Genomic DNA, 16,488 nt, shown 5'->3' with positions numbered 1-16,488 from the left:
ATACCTAAGACTGCTTTCCTGCTGCAATAACAGAATTGAGTAGATGCAGCAGAGGTCATATGACAGTCTAAAATATCTACTATCTGCCCTTTAGAAAAACTTGCCAGCTCTGGCTCAGGAAAGTAGTATTTTAATTACTGTATGCTGGAGTTTTACTTGAAGAAAAGTAAAGTTTTATTAAATTTTGCCCCATGAAATAAATCTTTTTTAAGTGATGTAAAACTGGCCATGTTACTCTCAGTAATCTCAGAATAAACACAAGGACAGCAAATATTTATTAATAATTGAAAATTTGTTATAGAATTAGGTCATTTAGATGATCTTCTGCATGACACATTGACGTGGTTGATTCCAGAGTTGCATTTTCCCTTAGGATCAGGTGGATTCTATAGTCTCTCCGTGTGTGTGTGTGTGTGTGTGTGTGGCTTGAATGATTGCATGCTTCTTTATTCTTGCCTCCCTGGTGCTGCTTAGAGACCCTGGATATTTTATGGAAGCAATGGCCACACCACGCTAAGAGGCCTAACCCTGTCTCTGTCTTGTGTCTTCAGGAGCTGAGTGCATACCAAATGTGCATGAAAGGTCCAGATGTAAAAGCTCCAGCGTCCCATTGACTCACACCTCCTATATAAAGGGAATGGCCTTCTTTTACCCTCATGGGGGTAATAGGGGCCAGATGGGAGGACAAAGTGTACTATGGGTCCAGGTGCAAAAAGTCAGTTATCCCCTTGCTTCATACCTGCGGTGCAAAGGGAAAATCCTTCCTTTGGGAAAACAGCTCAGAGCTCATAGAGACAAGGGCTGCCCCCTGCAGAGTGGGGCCAGTAGCCTCTGGTGGGGAAGACTGGGGTGATGACTGACTGGCTGGGGGCTCCCAGGATGAGGCAAGAGGCTGAGGAGCCCAAGTCTGCAGAGCCAAGGTCATACCAACCCGTCCTTGGATCTGCATCTGTCTGAGTGGAGCAGTGACTTTAAGGGGCTAGCATGCCAGCTGCCTGCCTGGAGGCCACAGGAGGAGAGGGCAGAAAAGCAGGCGGTGTGGCTCGTCTTGGTTTCTGAAGACACTTCTTTCTGGCACCAGGTACCAAGCTATGGGAAAGCTTGTATTCTTTTTATAAAACTGCTTTAGCTGTTCTAATTCATTTGCCTTTCCATCTTAGTTCATGGATAAAAGATAAATGTACAAATGTACATATTTTTCTTTTAGCACCAGTGGAAATCCTATAACTTGGCTATTTTTATCCAACAATTCATTATACAGATCTTTCCAGGTCAGTACCAATACAAATTTCCTTCCCAGATCCCTCTTAATGGCTGTTTCCTGAATGTTCTGTTTTTATACTGAGTGATACTAATATCAATAATCTTAGTACACAAGTATTTGCACAAATGTTCCTCCCACGCTGAGTTGGTGTCATTGGACCTTCCGTGTAGAATATGAAAAGATGGATTTATGACTGTTTATCATTCATTTATTTGATGGCTTCTGAAGAGACTGGTTTGTTTTTGTGTTTTTTTTTTTAATGTTGTATCATGATTCCATTCTTTTTATTCCACAGAATAAAAATCATTCATACATGGTTTTACCCAGTCCTTTCATGGTTTCAGTTTTACAGTCCACACAGTCTAAGTCTCACTAAATTCCTAAGTCCGCCCGGGAGCAGGGACCTGCCCTCTGGGCCGCCTGGGTCCGAGCCTCAGGAATCGCTGAGGAGCGAGCCTTCTCCAGCAGCTGCCCGGGGAGGTCTTCCCAGCTCCCGCCCTCCCGTCTGGTGTCTGGGTCTCCGCGCCCTGCCGGGCCGGGAGCCGGCTCCCAGGCGGACGCCCGGGACAAGCGGGACTTCAGGGCGGCCCGGCGGTCGGGGTCAGCCCGGGGCCGTGTGCGCCGCCCGTCTGGAGCCACCCAGCGGCCGCCGTGAGCCGGTCCCTTCCTGGGGAACGTTAGCGACTCCCGCGAAGGTTCGGCCGCCGAGCCCGGGGCAGAGCTCCGGAGGCCGGGGTGACAGCGGCAACGTTCCCGGTGCCATGAGACCCGGGAAGAGCCTGCTGTCTCCGGAGATTGGGGCCGCAGGTCTGCGGCCAGGGCGGGCAGCGGCGGTCGGTGTCGGTCGGTGTCGCTGCCCGGCCGGGTGGACCAGCGCGCCGCGGGGCCCCTTCTGCCCGCGGGCACCGCCGGGGCAGCTGAGCGCGAGCAGGAAAGGTCACGGCGCCGGCGTCCGCGGGGTTACACCTTCTCCATGTTTCCCACTCGCCCGGAGGTGCGGACCACACGGACGCACGCAGACATGTCCAGTCTTCCCAGCCTCCCCCATGGACCCTGATAGTCCCGATTCACAAACGTGTGTCCTCTCCCCGGAGACGGCCGGCCCTGGTGTCCAGAACAGGAGGCACCGGAAGGGGCCACGGGCCGCCCGTCCTCCTCCCCAAAGGGCGCCCGGAAGCGCTTCCTTGCCACCTTGGGGAAAGGTCGTCCCGCTGCCTTCGCGGCGCTGAGGCTGCTCCCAGGCGGCCACGGTTCCCGCTGACGTGCTCAGATCTCAGCAGACGGATTTCCTGCGGGTCCGGCTGCCTCTATTCGAGGGGCGCCAGGAGTCCCTTCTGTTCTCCTCGGGCTCGGAAGTAGAAAGGATGGTGTCCGTGTGGAGGCGCTGTGTTTCAGGGGTGTGAGACACGGATACATCTGTGTGAGGATCACAAAGCCGACAGATTGGTGCCCGCTGTGGCGAGGTCGACCAGATGGCCCGACAGGTTGTTGGGGATCTTGGTTAACATTTATACTGTAATGTAGGTATTCAATGAGAAATCTTGACATTAATTATAATGAAAATCACCATTATCATTGTTACTCAACAATAACGTAATTATTACCTTTGTTTGCAGTTAATTTAAGAAACACTGTTTCAAGTTTATCCACAGAGTATCAAATTGAAGACGACCAGAGAAGGTGTTGAAATGAAGAACTTTCTTAACACACTGAGAAGTTGGGGAACCTCTCCTTCCAGCCACGAGGCCCTGCCCTGCAGCAACCGACCTGGAAAACCAGACCCCAGCCCCTGCAGCAATGGGCTCCAGGATTCAGTGCGTGGTCAGTGACTGTCACCTTCCTTATTTTTCTTCCTTTCAATTTAGTACCAAATTGGGGAAGCCAAATCTGTCATCTAAGCAGTCACTTGGGACGGCCCTCTTCCTGCCAGCCTGCCTCCGACTTCCCCACATCACACTCTGTGAGCAGGACACACTTTCCCTCTTTCCCACCAGAGCGTGTCCCCACTCCTGTGTGTGCCCTGAGTCTCAGCCTAGGCGAGTGGTGCTGGCTGACTCCTTGCTCTGGAGACAAATTCTGAAGAAACAGTGAAGGAGCAGGAAAATATCCTAGAGTAGGAAATGGCCACCCACTCCAGTATTCTTGCCTGGAAAATTCCATGAACAGAGGAGCATGGCCATCTGCAGGTCGTGGGGTCACAAAGAGTCAAACACGACTGAGCATGCACACACAGACACAGGCATCTTCGTTTATGTCTACAGAGCTTAGAGTGAGAACCAAATAAAGCACTGAGGATAATATGTGGGTGCCGGGGTCCTGCCCCGGCTGATCCAGGGTATTCGAAGCGGGGATGTCGTCGCGACCTATTTATTTAAATATTTTATCAAAGATATAAAGAGTAATAGAATGAGGATAGCTCAGTAGGAAAATTCAGTGGAGAAAAGAGGCTGAGTAGCTTGGTTTACGCGGGAGACCAATAAAACTTCAAGACAAGAAGTTTGCACCACTTACGTAGGCCACAGGTGTCCTTCCGTTCTCCCGAAGGAGAGGAGACACTGAGGCCTCCCCGGTCGGATCTTAGAAGCCCAGGCATAATTAGCAAGCATGGCGGGTTCCGCGCTCCAGATGGAGACTCAACCAGAGTAAGAGAGAAAGCGACATGGGGAGACCAGTATTTCGAGAAACTGATCCCAATTCTTTATTTTCCATGGTCTACTTTTATACACTGAGATGGTATGCAAAAGTCACGCGGGGTCAGCAGTCCTGACTTTTATCAAAGTCAGGTGCTTCATACAAATGTATACAGAGGTCTTAGGGGTGTTACATCATCTTCTGGCCAGGGGGGCCTGCTGACAATTTATGACCCTCTCCTTGTGACAGCGGTCAGTCAACCAGGACACTTATTTCTCCAGGGGTGATTATTCTCAAAACAGACACCACCCAAATAAAGTTACATTCCTATAGGGTGAGGGTATAGTGGGATTTAGTTAAGGAAAGAATTTACTTAGCCTAAGGTCTAACGTGATTAATATCAAAGGTTAATACTTATTTCTTCTATATATTCATTAATGTGTGTAAGGGCAGGGGATGTGGAGACTTAGCAACAAACATTGGCTCAACAAATGAAAAACCCTTCACCAATACAATTTCTAATCAGCCCATTATACTTATACTAATAGTTTTCTAACTTTTCTAAGGAACCTGTTTTTAGAAGGTTTAAAGCATCTTGTGCCTCTCACGGTTGGGAGGCTGTGAGCAGTCACATGTGGCCGGACAAGCCTGTCAGGCAGGCTAGAGAACCTTCAGAGGAGTTTGTAGGTTAAAACACTCTTATCACGCCCAGGAATTATTATTAACTGGAGCTCTAGGTTAACTCCTTCTCCAAAAGAGGTGGTGGGGGACAGCCCCCCGTAAAGTCAGAGATGTAGGTGAGAGCACAAAGTAGTAAAGTAGGCAGGCTCTGGTTATGGGGGTAGATGCTCGAGGAGTTCCAGGGGGACTCCTGAGGCTCGATCCCGCCTTTGCATATGTCGAGCCTCCTTCCTCATGACCTTTGTCATGGGCGGAGTACCTCACTCTGGCCCCCAACATGTGGGTTTTGTTATTTTTGAAAAAAAATCAAATTAATCATTTTAAGTTGAGATATATATCATATACCCAAAAATTCTCCTTTAAGCACTATATCTTAGTGATTGCCTATTTATATAGTTGTGTAGCCATCATCACTATCTGATCCAGAATATTTTATATTTTATCTCCCTACAAAGACACCTAGTGTTCCTTAATCAGTCATTTTAAATTCCACATTCCTCACTCTTTCATCCTTATGGAATTGCCTATTCTGTGTATTTCAAGCACATGGGTTCATACAACTGTGGCCATTTAGGTCCTTTAGGCCATTTAGGTGCTTACACAGTGTGATGTTTTTGAAGCTTATTCATATTTTATCATGTGATCCAATTTTTTGTTTGGCTTCAGAATTTTCCTGTCTTTAACACATGCGCGCACACACACACACACACACACACACACAGAGACATGGTACAGTTTTTTTAATGTGGAAAATACACAGAGGTCCAATGTAGCCATTAGAACCATTTTATGCACACAGTTCCATGGCATAAAGTACTGTCTTCCTGTAGGCACTCAACCTGCCCACCAACGCAGAGCGGCCAGCAAGCACAGAGGACGGCAGCCCAACTGTGCTGCCCATTGTCAGAACCCCCACAGCGCCCACCCAGGGCAAGACTCAACAATAGGTGCACCTCCCAATGGCCAAAGGAGAGCCCATCTGTGCTAGGGGAGGGGGCGGTGGCCAAGGGTGAGAGAGATGAAAGGAGAGACAAACGGGAAAGTCCACAGCACCTGGTATTTCCAGGTGGTCTTGCAACCAAGTACTAATCAGGCTCAACCTCGCTTTGGATTCTGAGCTCAGAAATTACCAGGTGCCTTCATGGTGCTATGGCCCTAGATGATGGCAGCCCTGACCAGGCACCCCAATACTCTGTGCTGTGGGGCCCTGCCATGCCAGCCTCACCAGCCCCTGTCAGAGCCCTGGGGTGCCCAGCATCTGTGGGCAAACTGCTCCTGACACATCCTTCAGCCCTGTGGAGGCCCAGCCATCAGGCTGTGACTTGGAGTTCCCAGGAGATGGTTATCACTCAGGGTATGTGGCCAGTGGCAATAGGGCCTGACCCTCTGGAAGTGAGTGGAGAAAAGCCCAGTGCTCTAATTCAATGCTGTCCTGGCACCAACTGAGTGTCTCTTGCTGACATCTTCACTGCTTCATCCAGATATTCCATGTACCACTCATGTTCCGGCTGGGGTTCTAGGGGCAGCCTTCACAGGGTTGCAGCCTTTCCCAGTGACCAATCCCAAGTGCCGATGCCTCTACTCTGGACCCTCACATAGGTGGTACCGCTATCAATGCTTAGGGTTAAAAACAGCAGATCTAAGATGCTGAAGACTTGTTCTAGGTCTTGCAAACAGCTCAGAACTGATGTCTGGTGGCCTTTAATGCTGTGACCTAAGACCATACCATCTACCAGCAGACATGTCAATCTCCAGATAATCAGAATCAGATTGATTAAGTAAAAAGAGGGACAAATGTGTCATGTTTGGAGGAGGGAGGTGGAAACAACACCCCTCTGCCTTTGTCTCCCTCCTTCCAGCTTCTCAGGGGCCAAGTCATCCCAATATTCTGTGTTCACATATTGTTCTCTTTTGACTTAGACAACATGGAGGGTCCCTGCCCCTCAAGTAGTAATTTTCTCAGTTTTGAGGGGTACAGTCATGAAATATCTTCCAGTGTACAAATAGAGAAAAGATAAAAATCACCCAGACCACTGGAGTTCCATATGAGGTGAGGGTGATATAAGGTCCCTTGAACTTCTGTTCTGGAAAGAGGGAGGGAGGAGGAAGAAAAAGCTAATCTTCAGTGAATGTAACCTTCACATGGGCTCTGTTTAGTCATTTTATCTGTACAGTTATTCAGTCATCATAACATTTACTCAAGGTCTTTTATCTTTCTGGCCGGATGTTCTCATGGAGCTCACAGGCTGAAGAGGTACTCAAAGTGAGAGAGTCAATTCCTAGGCAGGTTGATAAGAAGTCCGAGGGAAGCTGAGGAGAGAGGGGCCTGGAGTTCTCAAGGAGGAGGAAAGGACAAACATCTTTTTTTTTTTTTTCCTCTACATTCCTTAGTCTTAGTCACTTAAAGCATTTGTTTTTGTTTTTGTTTTTGTTTCTTTCTTTCTTTAGGCCCAGAACTGATGACTACACAACTCAGTTTAAACTCTGTGAAAGAAAGTAAAGTTGCTCGGTCATGCCTGACTCTGCAACCCCATGGACTGTAGCCTACCAGGCTCCTTTGTCCATGGGATTTTCCAGGCAAGAGTACTGGAGTGGGTTGCTGTTTCCTTCTCCAGGGGATCTTCCCAAGCCAGGGATCCAGCCCGGGTCTCCAACATTGTAGGCAGATGCTTTACCATCTGAGCCACTTAAACTCTGTACTAGGGATCATATAACAACAATGTATCCTGCTTGAGGACAGTTTCTCCTTCCTGAAAACCTTCTGATTAATCCTGATATCTTAGAATGTATATTATGGGAATGGGTCTGGTAGGATCTTTCTGTTAAATTCTAATCCTGTTATCCTAAAATGTTAATTGTGGGAGTGGGTCTGGTAAAACTTTCACAAACTTGAGACATTCTTTTGGTTTAATGTAGTAACTAATTTAAAAAGTATATACATCCCTTGCTAACACCATCAAGGGGGGGCACTCCCCACCCCCTTCTGCTGTCCATGACAGAAGCTTTCTCTGACCTTTTCCCACTGTCATAAAACTCTGCTACACAAACGCTCTTGAGTGATCAATCCTGGTCCCTGGTCCTGAAGCTAAATCTTCTTTGGAGATCCTGAATCCGACATCGTTCACAGTAAGCTCGATTGAATCTATAACAATCTCTTAAAAGCCAAATATAATCTTAAAATAAGCTATGCTGCTGCTAAGTCCCTTCAGTCGTGTCCAACTCTGTGCGACCCCATAGACGGCAGCCCACCAGGCTCCCCCATCCCTGGGACTCTCCAGGAGAGAACACTGGGGTGGGTTGCCATTTGAAAAATCAAAGTGAAGTCGCTCAGTCGTGTCCGACTCTTAGCGACCCCATGGACCTCAACCTACCAGGCTCCTCCATCCATGGGATTTTCCAGGCAAGAGTACTGGAGTGGGGTGCCATTGCCTTCTCCAAAATAAGCTATAAGCCCTATTAAAATAAAATTCAACTGAGTAAAATTTTAAAATCTTAGTGCCTTTATTTAAAGATTTATGAATCAGGCAGCATCCAATTTAGCAGTTAGAACCTCTGAGGACTTGCACAAAATAAAAGATTTTTATAGGCATAAGGGATCAGGAACAAGGAAGTTGTACTGGGCAAAGAATCCAAGTGGTTACTGTAAGGTTACTTTCCATTAGAGGCTGGAAAGCTTTCTCAGGCAGATGACTTAACTAGTGATAATCAGAAGATTCCTGGCTGACTGGTTCAAGATTTCATTTCTGGAAGAGCCAAAATTGCATTTACGTCTATTTTGCTAGCACGGTTCATAACTAAGCAACTCCTTTGGGGCTGTTGTCTTGTTTTTAACAGTCCCCCGGGGGCAGCAACAAGGCTTACCACTGCTGGTTCTTCCCCAAATGCTGAGAGCGCATGTGCCCTGTGCCAGGCCTGTGCTGGGGGCAGGGACCCAGCCACGACACCTCACAGTCCTTGACATTCAAGAGGAGAGTAAAACAGAAAACCACCATACTTTAAAAAGAAAGGATTCTGCTGCTCCCACAGAGCTGACGCTGTGGAGGGAGACAAGGAATAAACAGAACAGCTTGTAGAAGAGTCAGCTCCATGGAGTGAAGGGCAGGAAACGGCACAGCGGGATGGGGGAGCTGGGGCAGGGTGGGGCACGGGGAGGAGAGGAGTCCTGGGACAGTGGACTGATGGGTGACGAGCCCCAGCGGTTGCTGACTGGGCCGGCCCTGGGGCCGTGAAGGACCGAGGTGGTAAGGGCAGGAGACATGGGGGAGCTGCCACTGCAGATGCACACAGGGACCTGTCTCTGAGGAGGTGACATTTAAGCTGCGCTCCAGGCCACTGTCCCCTTCCCTTGTCACCCAGAGCCAGACACCGAGGATGGCCGCTAACATGACGCGCACCAGCCAGTCCTGAGCCTGCGCACCCAGCTCACTGTTCCCTCCTGAGGAGTCACAGTCAAGGCCCCTGTGCTGAGTTCCCCTCCCTCCCTCTCCAGACAAGGCCGGTCCTTTCCCGTGTGGCCCAATGGCGTGGCCTGTCCCTCCTCTTGGGAACTTTAAGTCATCAACTCTCTTATCGATGACAGTCGTCTCCTGATCTGTTTGCCTTATTATGCCTCCAATTTCCTATTAATACACTATATTTTAAATTAGCCAAGAATGACAGCACACTCTAGACACAGAGTGTCTTAACTGAGCACACTCAATTAAGTGTGGACAAATGGAGCATGAATTATGACACTTCCTGCAATGTCCTCAATCAGTTTAATGTTTATTGTGTGTTAAGCGGTGTTTTGTGTTTTCCCACCTGGTTAGTTTCCCCTGGGTCAGCTGTGCTTTCTTTCACCAACTCTTTCTCCCGGCAAAATTACTTGCAAGCACAACTGAAGTTCAGAATATGTTCAAATTGTTCCCTACAGGGCAGGCATCTTAGAGAAAACTTTACCGCAGCGCTGCAAGGCGTCATGTCTTTCTCCAAGTTGGCTGAGAACGAGAAGAGTAGGACTTGTGTGGTTAGTCCCTCTGTTGTGCCCAGCTCCTTGTGATCCCGTCCTTTGAGAGGAGCCTGGCAGGTACAGGCCCTGGAGTCCCAAAGAGCTGGACACGACTAAGCGACTATATATTCTTCCGGATTCTTTCCCGTTACAGGTCATCACAAGATACTGAGTACAGCTCCCTCACTACACAGCAGCTCCTTATGTCACCTGGTGTACACACAGCAGTGTGTGCGTACTGACCCCAAACTCCTGACTCACCTCTCCCCACACCCCCGTGTCCTCTTTGGTAACCATAAGCGTGTTTTCTATGTCTGTGACTCTACCTCTGCTTTGTAAATAAGTTCATCTGTATCATTCTTCAATATTCCACATGTGTGATGTCATACGATGCTTGTCTCTTTCTGTCTGACTTACTTCACTTAAAGTGAAATCACCATGTTCATCCATGTTGCTGCAAATGGCATTATTTCATTTGATTTTATGACTGAGTAATTTTCCATTGTATATATATTCCACATCTTCTGGAGCAAGCACTTCTTAGACTGTACAGCTTGACTTATTTTAAAGGAACAAAAATTGTGAGGAAACCTAAGTTTTTTTAGAGGTGGAGCATTTCTCGGCAATGATTCATATATCATTAATTAGCATTTAATGGATTAGGAGACCAAGAATAGTAGGTAAAACTGGTGTGTCGTTTTGTTTTATGTCACTTATGTCAAGTTCTCATGCTGCTGCTGCTGCTAAGTTGCTTCGACTCTGTGCAACCCCATAGACGGCAGCCCACCAGGCTTCTCCATCCCTGGGATTCTCCAGGCAGGAACACTGGAGGGGGTTGCCATTTCCTTCTCCAATGCATGAAAGTGAAAAGTGAAAGTGAAATCACTCAGTTGTGTCCGACTCCTATCAGGGTTAAATTATGTTCACAAAATACAGATTTCTTCTGTTCCTCTATTCTTGATTCTCTAAAATTATGTGGTGCTTTTGTAGTCAGTTGTTCTTTGCTTGCATAGCCTTCACATGATTTTCAGAAGTAATTCTTGAAAAAATTTATTTTATAGCCTTCCTTGCTTATTTTTCTTTTCTTATAGCTGCTTTAAATATTGGTCTTGAGAATACATATTTTTCCAGAAAGTAGTCCATTTCTTGAATATTCTAGCATATTTGCAGTGTATATAAAGGGGTTTATATTCATTTTGTGGATGGGTATGAGATAATATGAAATATACATCAGACCTGCTGTCTGACACAGGACTCCTAAGTGTCTTGAAGTTTCCTGGGTGATAGAAATGTCTTTTGGTTTGTTTTCTTTGTATGTTTTCTGAAAGTGTTCACTTTGCTTTTTCCTAGTAGGAAATGATTACTTTTATAACAGATACTTTTGACGATTATTGCTAAGGTTTGTTAGTACAATTCTATGTGCCCTTTATTTTAAGGCTTGTGATTAGTTTCATCTCTCTCTCTCTCTCTTTTTTTTTTTTTTTTTAGTTTCAGCTCTAATACATGCATTTTCTGTCTCAGTTGAATGCCCTACATATTCAAGGAGGTTCCTTCACTCTGGCTGCTGAGGATTCTCAGCCCCACATGAATGTTGGACATTATTCAATGCATTCAGTTCAGTTCACCTCAGTTGCTCCATCGTGTCTGACTCTTTGCAACCCCATGAACCGCAGTGTGCCAGCCTTCCCTGTAAATCAGCAACTCGCTGAGTTCACCCAAACTCATGTCCATTGAATTGGTGATGACATCCAACCATCTCATCCTCTGTCGTCCCCTTCTCCTCCTGCCTTCAATCTTTCCCAGCATCAGGATCTTTTCTAATGTGTCAGCTCTTCACATCAGGTGGCCAAAGTTTTGGAGTTTCAGCTTCAGCATCAGTCCTTCCAATAAACACCCAAGGCTGATCTCCTTTAGGATTCACTGGTTGGACCTCCTTGCAGTCCAAGGAACTCTCAAGCATCTTCTCCAACACCACAGTTCAAAAGAATCTATACTTCTGTGCTAAGCTTTCTTTATAGTCCAACTATCACATCCATACATGACTACTGGAAAAACCATAGCTTTGATGGACTTTTGTTGGCAAAGTACTGTCTCTGCTTTTTAATATGCTATCTAAGATGGTCACAACTTTCCTTCCAAGGAATAAGCATCTTTTAATTTCCTGGCTGCAATCACCATCTGTGGTGATTTGGGAGCCCCCCAAAATAAAGTCAGCCACTGTTTCTGCTGTTTCTCCATCTATTTTTTCATCTATTATTTCAAATCCTAAAAGATGATGCTGTGAAAGTGCTGCACTCAATATGCCAGCAAATTTGGAAAACTCGGCAGTGGCCACAGGACTGGAAAAGGTCAGTTTTCATTCCAATCCCAAAGAAAGGCAATGCCAAAGAGTGCTCAAACTACCGCACAATTGCACTCATCTCACACACTAGTAATGTTCAAAATTCCCCAAGCCAGGCTTCAGCAATACATGATCCGTGAACTTCCAGAAGTTCAAGGTGATTTTAGAAAAGGCAGAGGAACCAGAGATCAAATTGCCAACATCCCCTGGATCATCAAAAAAACAAGAGAGTTCCAGAAAAACATTGACGATGTCAAAGCCTTTGTGTGCATCACAACAAACTGTGGAGAATTCTGAAAGAAATGGGAATACCAGACCACCTGACCTGCCTCTTGAGAAACCTGTAGGAAGCCACAGTTAGAACTGAACATGGAACAACAGACTGGTTCCAAATAGGAAAAGGAGTACATCAAGGCTGTATATTGTCACTGTGCTTATTTAACTTATATGCAGAGTCCATCATGAGAAACGCTGGGTTGGATGAAGCACAAGCTGAAATCAAGATTGCCAGGAGAAATATCAACAACTTCAGATATTCAGATGACACCACCCTTATGGCAGAAAGTGAAGAAGAATTAAGAGCCTCTTGATGAAATTGAAAGAGGAGAGTGAAAAAGTTGGCTTAAAGCTCAACATTCAGAAAACTAAGATCATGGCATCCAGTCCCACTCAATGCATAGATCTCCAGTAATCATTCTTTCCTCAAAAGTTGTTCCTGCTCATCCTTGTGGAATTTCACCTGTGTGTGATCAGATGACAGAGACTCAGTGGGCTCATTAGGCACTTGGAATCATTCTTTCTGTCTGAGTAGCTGTTTCTTTTCAATCCCCTGCCCCACACATATCATCTTCTGTGCCTCCCTGGCTCACCTGTGTTCTCAGATCAGGGCTTTGCTGGGCTGCCCCACACATATCATCTTCTGTGCCTCCCTGGCTCACCTGTGTTCTCAGATCAGGGCTTTGCTGGGCTGCATCTGGGTTCCCCTCCCTGTACCTGCAGCATGGAAATTGCCTGAAGGCAGACAGCCGGGAGCCATCAGATGGATTTGTGTATGCATCTTCACTCTAGGAATTTAGTCCTGCATGGCCTGCTGTCCAGGATCTGAAAACAGTTGTTCCCAATATTTTGTTCAGCTTTCTAATTACCAGTGCCAGGTGAGGAAGTTCAGATACTGTTCCTCTTAAAGCTGGAAGTGGAAGTCACATTTTATTTTTACAGACACCCTTTGAATCAGTAATTCTAAATCAGTTAACCATATATGTTTGAAAGTATCTTTTGCTTCATTTTCTCTGTTTTGCTCTTGCAAATGTAAAAACAAAACCAAATATCAAGAGACACACTAAAACAGGTTTTGTTTTCTGTTTTTCCTGGTTGAACTTTATGCCAACAAATCCTAGGTAAGGACTTAGGAAGCTGCAGTAAGTCAAGGCACCAGCAAGATCACAGGATCTGCAATCAACAGGGATCTTAATGGTACCAGAGAGCTTTTTTTTTTTTTTTTTTTTTTGCCATGCCGTAGGAGCTGGATGCAGTAGTTGAGGGGCTAGAGGGATCCCAGGACCTTAATGACACCAGGGAGCCAGCTAAAATACAGGAGGCTAAGGCCAGGTACAGCAGGTTTGGCCAATGTGAGCTGAAACATATTTAATTCTGAATTTCCAGAACCATAACCTCAAACAAAATGTTCACCTTCTTCTGATATTCACATAGAAAGATTGCATAGAATCTTTTGCCTAGAAATTCTACTTCCATGGGAGAAAGCCACCAGGAAGATTGCTTGGAGAATTTAAGAGATGTGTGGGTTTCAGGTGGAGAAAGAGGAAGTGAGTAAATGACAACTGCGATTCAGAAACGGAAAGGGGTCTGTGCAAACCCAGCAGGCTCTCTTTGGTGGAAGGCAGGCCGTACGCTCACTGCTCCTTCCCCCTTTTGCTGAGGTCACTTTTATCATGTTTTAGGTAGCTCCAATGAAAACTTCAAGTACAGGGGCTTCCCTGGTGGTCCAGTGGTTAAGAATCTACTTGCAGGGCAGGGAACACTGGTTCAATCTCTGGTCCCCAGAAGATCCCACATGCCACAGAGAAATTAAGTCTGTACACTGCAAAGACTGAGCCCAGGCATCCTAGAGCCCAGCGCTCCACAGCAAGAGGAGCCACCAAAGCGGGAAGCCCAACCACCCAACTAGAGCACAGGCCCTGCTCGCTACAAGTGGAGAGAGCCTGCAGGCAGCAAAGAAGACCCAGGGCAGCCAAAAAGAAATAAAATTATGTGTAAACAAAAACCCCTTCAAGTACAGTGACCCTCAATGGCTCAAGTAACTCCTGCTCGATGTTCTCGGCACACTGGCGTGTGGGGTCTACAGGAAACCCCTCCTCCCGTGAAGGCCCAGCATCTCCATCGAGCACGTGTCTCCACCACTGTGCTGTGCCATCTCCCTGCTCACCTCTGCACAGAATTGCTTCTGATGGTGTCACTCTTTAGGCAGGGGAGTCATTCTTGTGAATCATCATCTAACAGTTAATATCTCACCTGCAATTTTATTTCTATATTCCTTAAAAGGAGTTCCTTAAAATCCCAATTGTATTCCTTAAAAGAGCGTTTTATCAAAATCTTGACTTGAACACCTATGTTTTTATTTATCAACTTTTATGTTTATGTCATGTGAAGAGTTGACTCATTGGAAAAGACCCTGATGCTGGGAGGGATTGGGGGCAGGAGAAGGGGACCACAGAGGATGAGATGGCTGGATGGCATCACTGACTCGATGGATGTGAGTGTCAGTGAACTCCGGGAGTTGGTGATGGACAGGGAGGCCTGGCGTGCTGCGATTCATGGGGTCGCAAAGAGTCGGACATGACTGAGCAACTGAACTGAACTGATGTCTCCTTCATTGTGTCCTGTGCTCTGGCTCAGCCTCTCTCTTGGCCTCTGCTCTTGGCCTCTCAGGAAACAGCGTACAGGATGTATTAGTTGCATCCGCCCTCCCCTCTCACTGGCTCTTTTCCATCCTCCCTCATCTCCGTGACATGTGTAACTCTGTGCACATCACTATCACCATGACACCCTCCCTCCCTTGGGAAGCCTGTTATCACCTTCCTGCTCCTTTCTCTGCTGCCCCGTGTGTGTCCCTGCCCAACACTCACAGCAGCCTCACAGCAGGCGCTCTCCCTCACTCTTCTCTCCAGAGTTCCTGCTGGAATTTCTGGACACCACCTCCCAAGTATTTACCTCTGACTCTGGCTTCTTCTTCCCTGGTGGGCCCTGTAGCATCTTCCCCTGAATGAAGACCACAGATAAAACCTAAATTCTCCTTCTTCCCCAGCTACCTTAGACTCCCCTGTGGATGTCTCCTTCTCATCCAGGCTCAGTGATTCAATATCATCCATGAACCATTTTTCTATACTCAACCATCTATCTGGCTGTATTGATACCGTCTCCAGGGGAGTGGGTGGAGCAATGATGGGCAATGTTGAGATGGCAGGTAGAGACCAGGCCAGGCAATGAGGGCGTGAGAATGAAGGACAGTGCTAAGAAGAGGAGCAGATTATAGAGAAGTCACAAGGGTAGAAGAGGTTGGAGAATGTTTTTAAAAACAGACCAGGGAGAAATCTGGGAGAGGAGAGGTCGAGTCTTAGGAAAGAGAAATGATCATTGCATAGCTCCTCAGGGGGGTGGGGGTGGGGGAATCCAGCAACGTGCTAGTTTACGAGCAACATCCTATCAGATGCTGTATTTCAGTTGGAAATACTTCATGCTACAAATCCGTTACATTTGTAGAAATTCCTAATGCATTAGAAATTGATACATTTTCCTGCAATGGAATAAATTAGGCTAAGGTTATGCATTACATTGTTTATTGTGATGTCAAGATGTCATTTTATATTAGTGTTTATTCCAATGTGGACCAGTAAAGCGTATTATAGTACATCATCTATTCAGTGGACTGATTTGTGGAAAATAGTGTCCCAAGAGAGAATATTCCCCAAGATAGTGTCAGCTGAATATAAGCAAGATACGTAAAACATTGTGCACAGTGTGCGACCATGTATGGTTTTAAATGTGGTTGTGCTCAGTCACTCAGTCATGTCCCACACTTTTGACACTATGGACTGTAGCCCACCGGGCTCCTCTGCCCATGGCGATTCTCCAGGCACGGATACTAGAGTGGGTTGCCATTTCCTGCTCCAGAGGATCTTCCGGACCCAGGGATTGAATCTGAGTCCCTTATGTCTCCTGCACAGGGAGGTGGGTTCTTTACCATTAGCACCACATGTGGAGTGAAGAAGAAATAGATATTCATAGTTGCTTGTGTATCCATAAAATGACATTCTGGGCCGTCTCTCCTGATCCAGGGGCTAAGACTCTGCACTCTCATTGTAAGGGCCTGAGTTTAATCCCTTGTCAGGAAAGTAGAACCCGTATGCCACAGCTAAGAGTTCCCATGGAAAAGATACTGCAGGCACAGCCAAATAAATACTTAGAAAAAAATATAAGCCTCTGGAAATGATTCCTGAGGAAAAAAACACGTGGCTGACTGTGGAAGCAGCAGGGCCTTTACAAGAAGGGAGGTGGTAGGAAGAATAA

At 46.6% G+C, this 16,488-nt stretch overlaps 1 protein-coding gene across 2 annotated transcripts; it reads left to right on the top strand.

The window, feature by feature from the left end:
- The first annotated feature begins 310 nt into the window (after positions 1 to 310).
- On the top strand, positions 311 to 7,065 carry LOC113878260 (collagen alpha-1(I) chain-like). Of its 2 annotated transcripts, none has more exons than XM_027519261.1 (4): positions 311 to 1,081; positions 1,208 to 2,784; positions 2,906 to 3,085; positions 7,025 to 7,065. In XM_027519261.1, exon 2 carries the CDS (start codon positions 1,534 to 1,536, stop codon positions 2,491 to 2,493), a length of 960 nt encoding a protein of 319 aa, XP_027375062.1. In that variant the 5' UTR covers positions 311 to 1,081; positions 1,208 to 1,533; the 3' UTR covers positions 2,494 to 2,784; positions 2,906 to 3,085; positions 7,025 to 7,065. The 2 variants fall into 2 exon arrangements, with proteins under 2 accessions (XP_027375062.1, XP_027375061.1); XM_027519260.1 differs by having other exon boundaries at positions 2,881 to 3,085.
- Positions 7,066 to 16,488: the final 9,423 nt, after the last annotated feature.

This window comes from Bos indicus x Bos taurus, chromosome 19, assembly GCF_003369695.1.
Source record: "Bos indicus x Bos taurus breed Angus x Brahman F1 hybrid chromosome 19, Bos_hybrid_MaternalHap_v2.0, whole genome shotgun sequence".
NCBI classification, from domain to species: Eukaryota; Metazoa; Chordata; class Mammalia; order Artiodactyla; family Bovidae; genus Bos; species Bos indicus x Bos taurus.
Note: the sequence above shows the minus strand (reverse complement) of the source record. Positions and strands in the feature narration are given on the sequence as shown.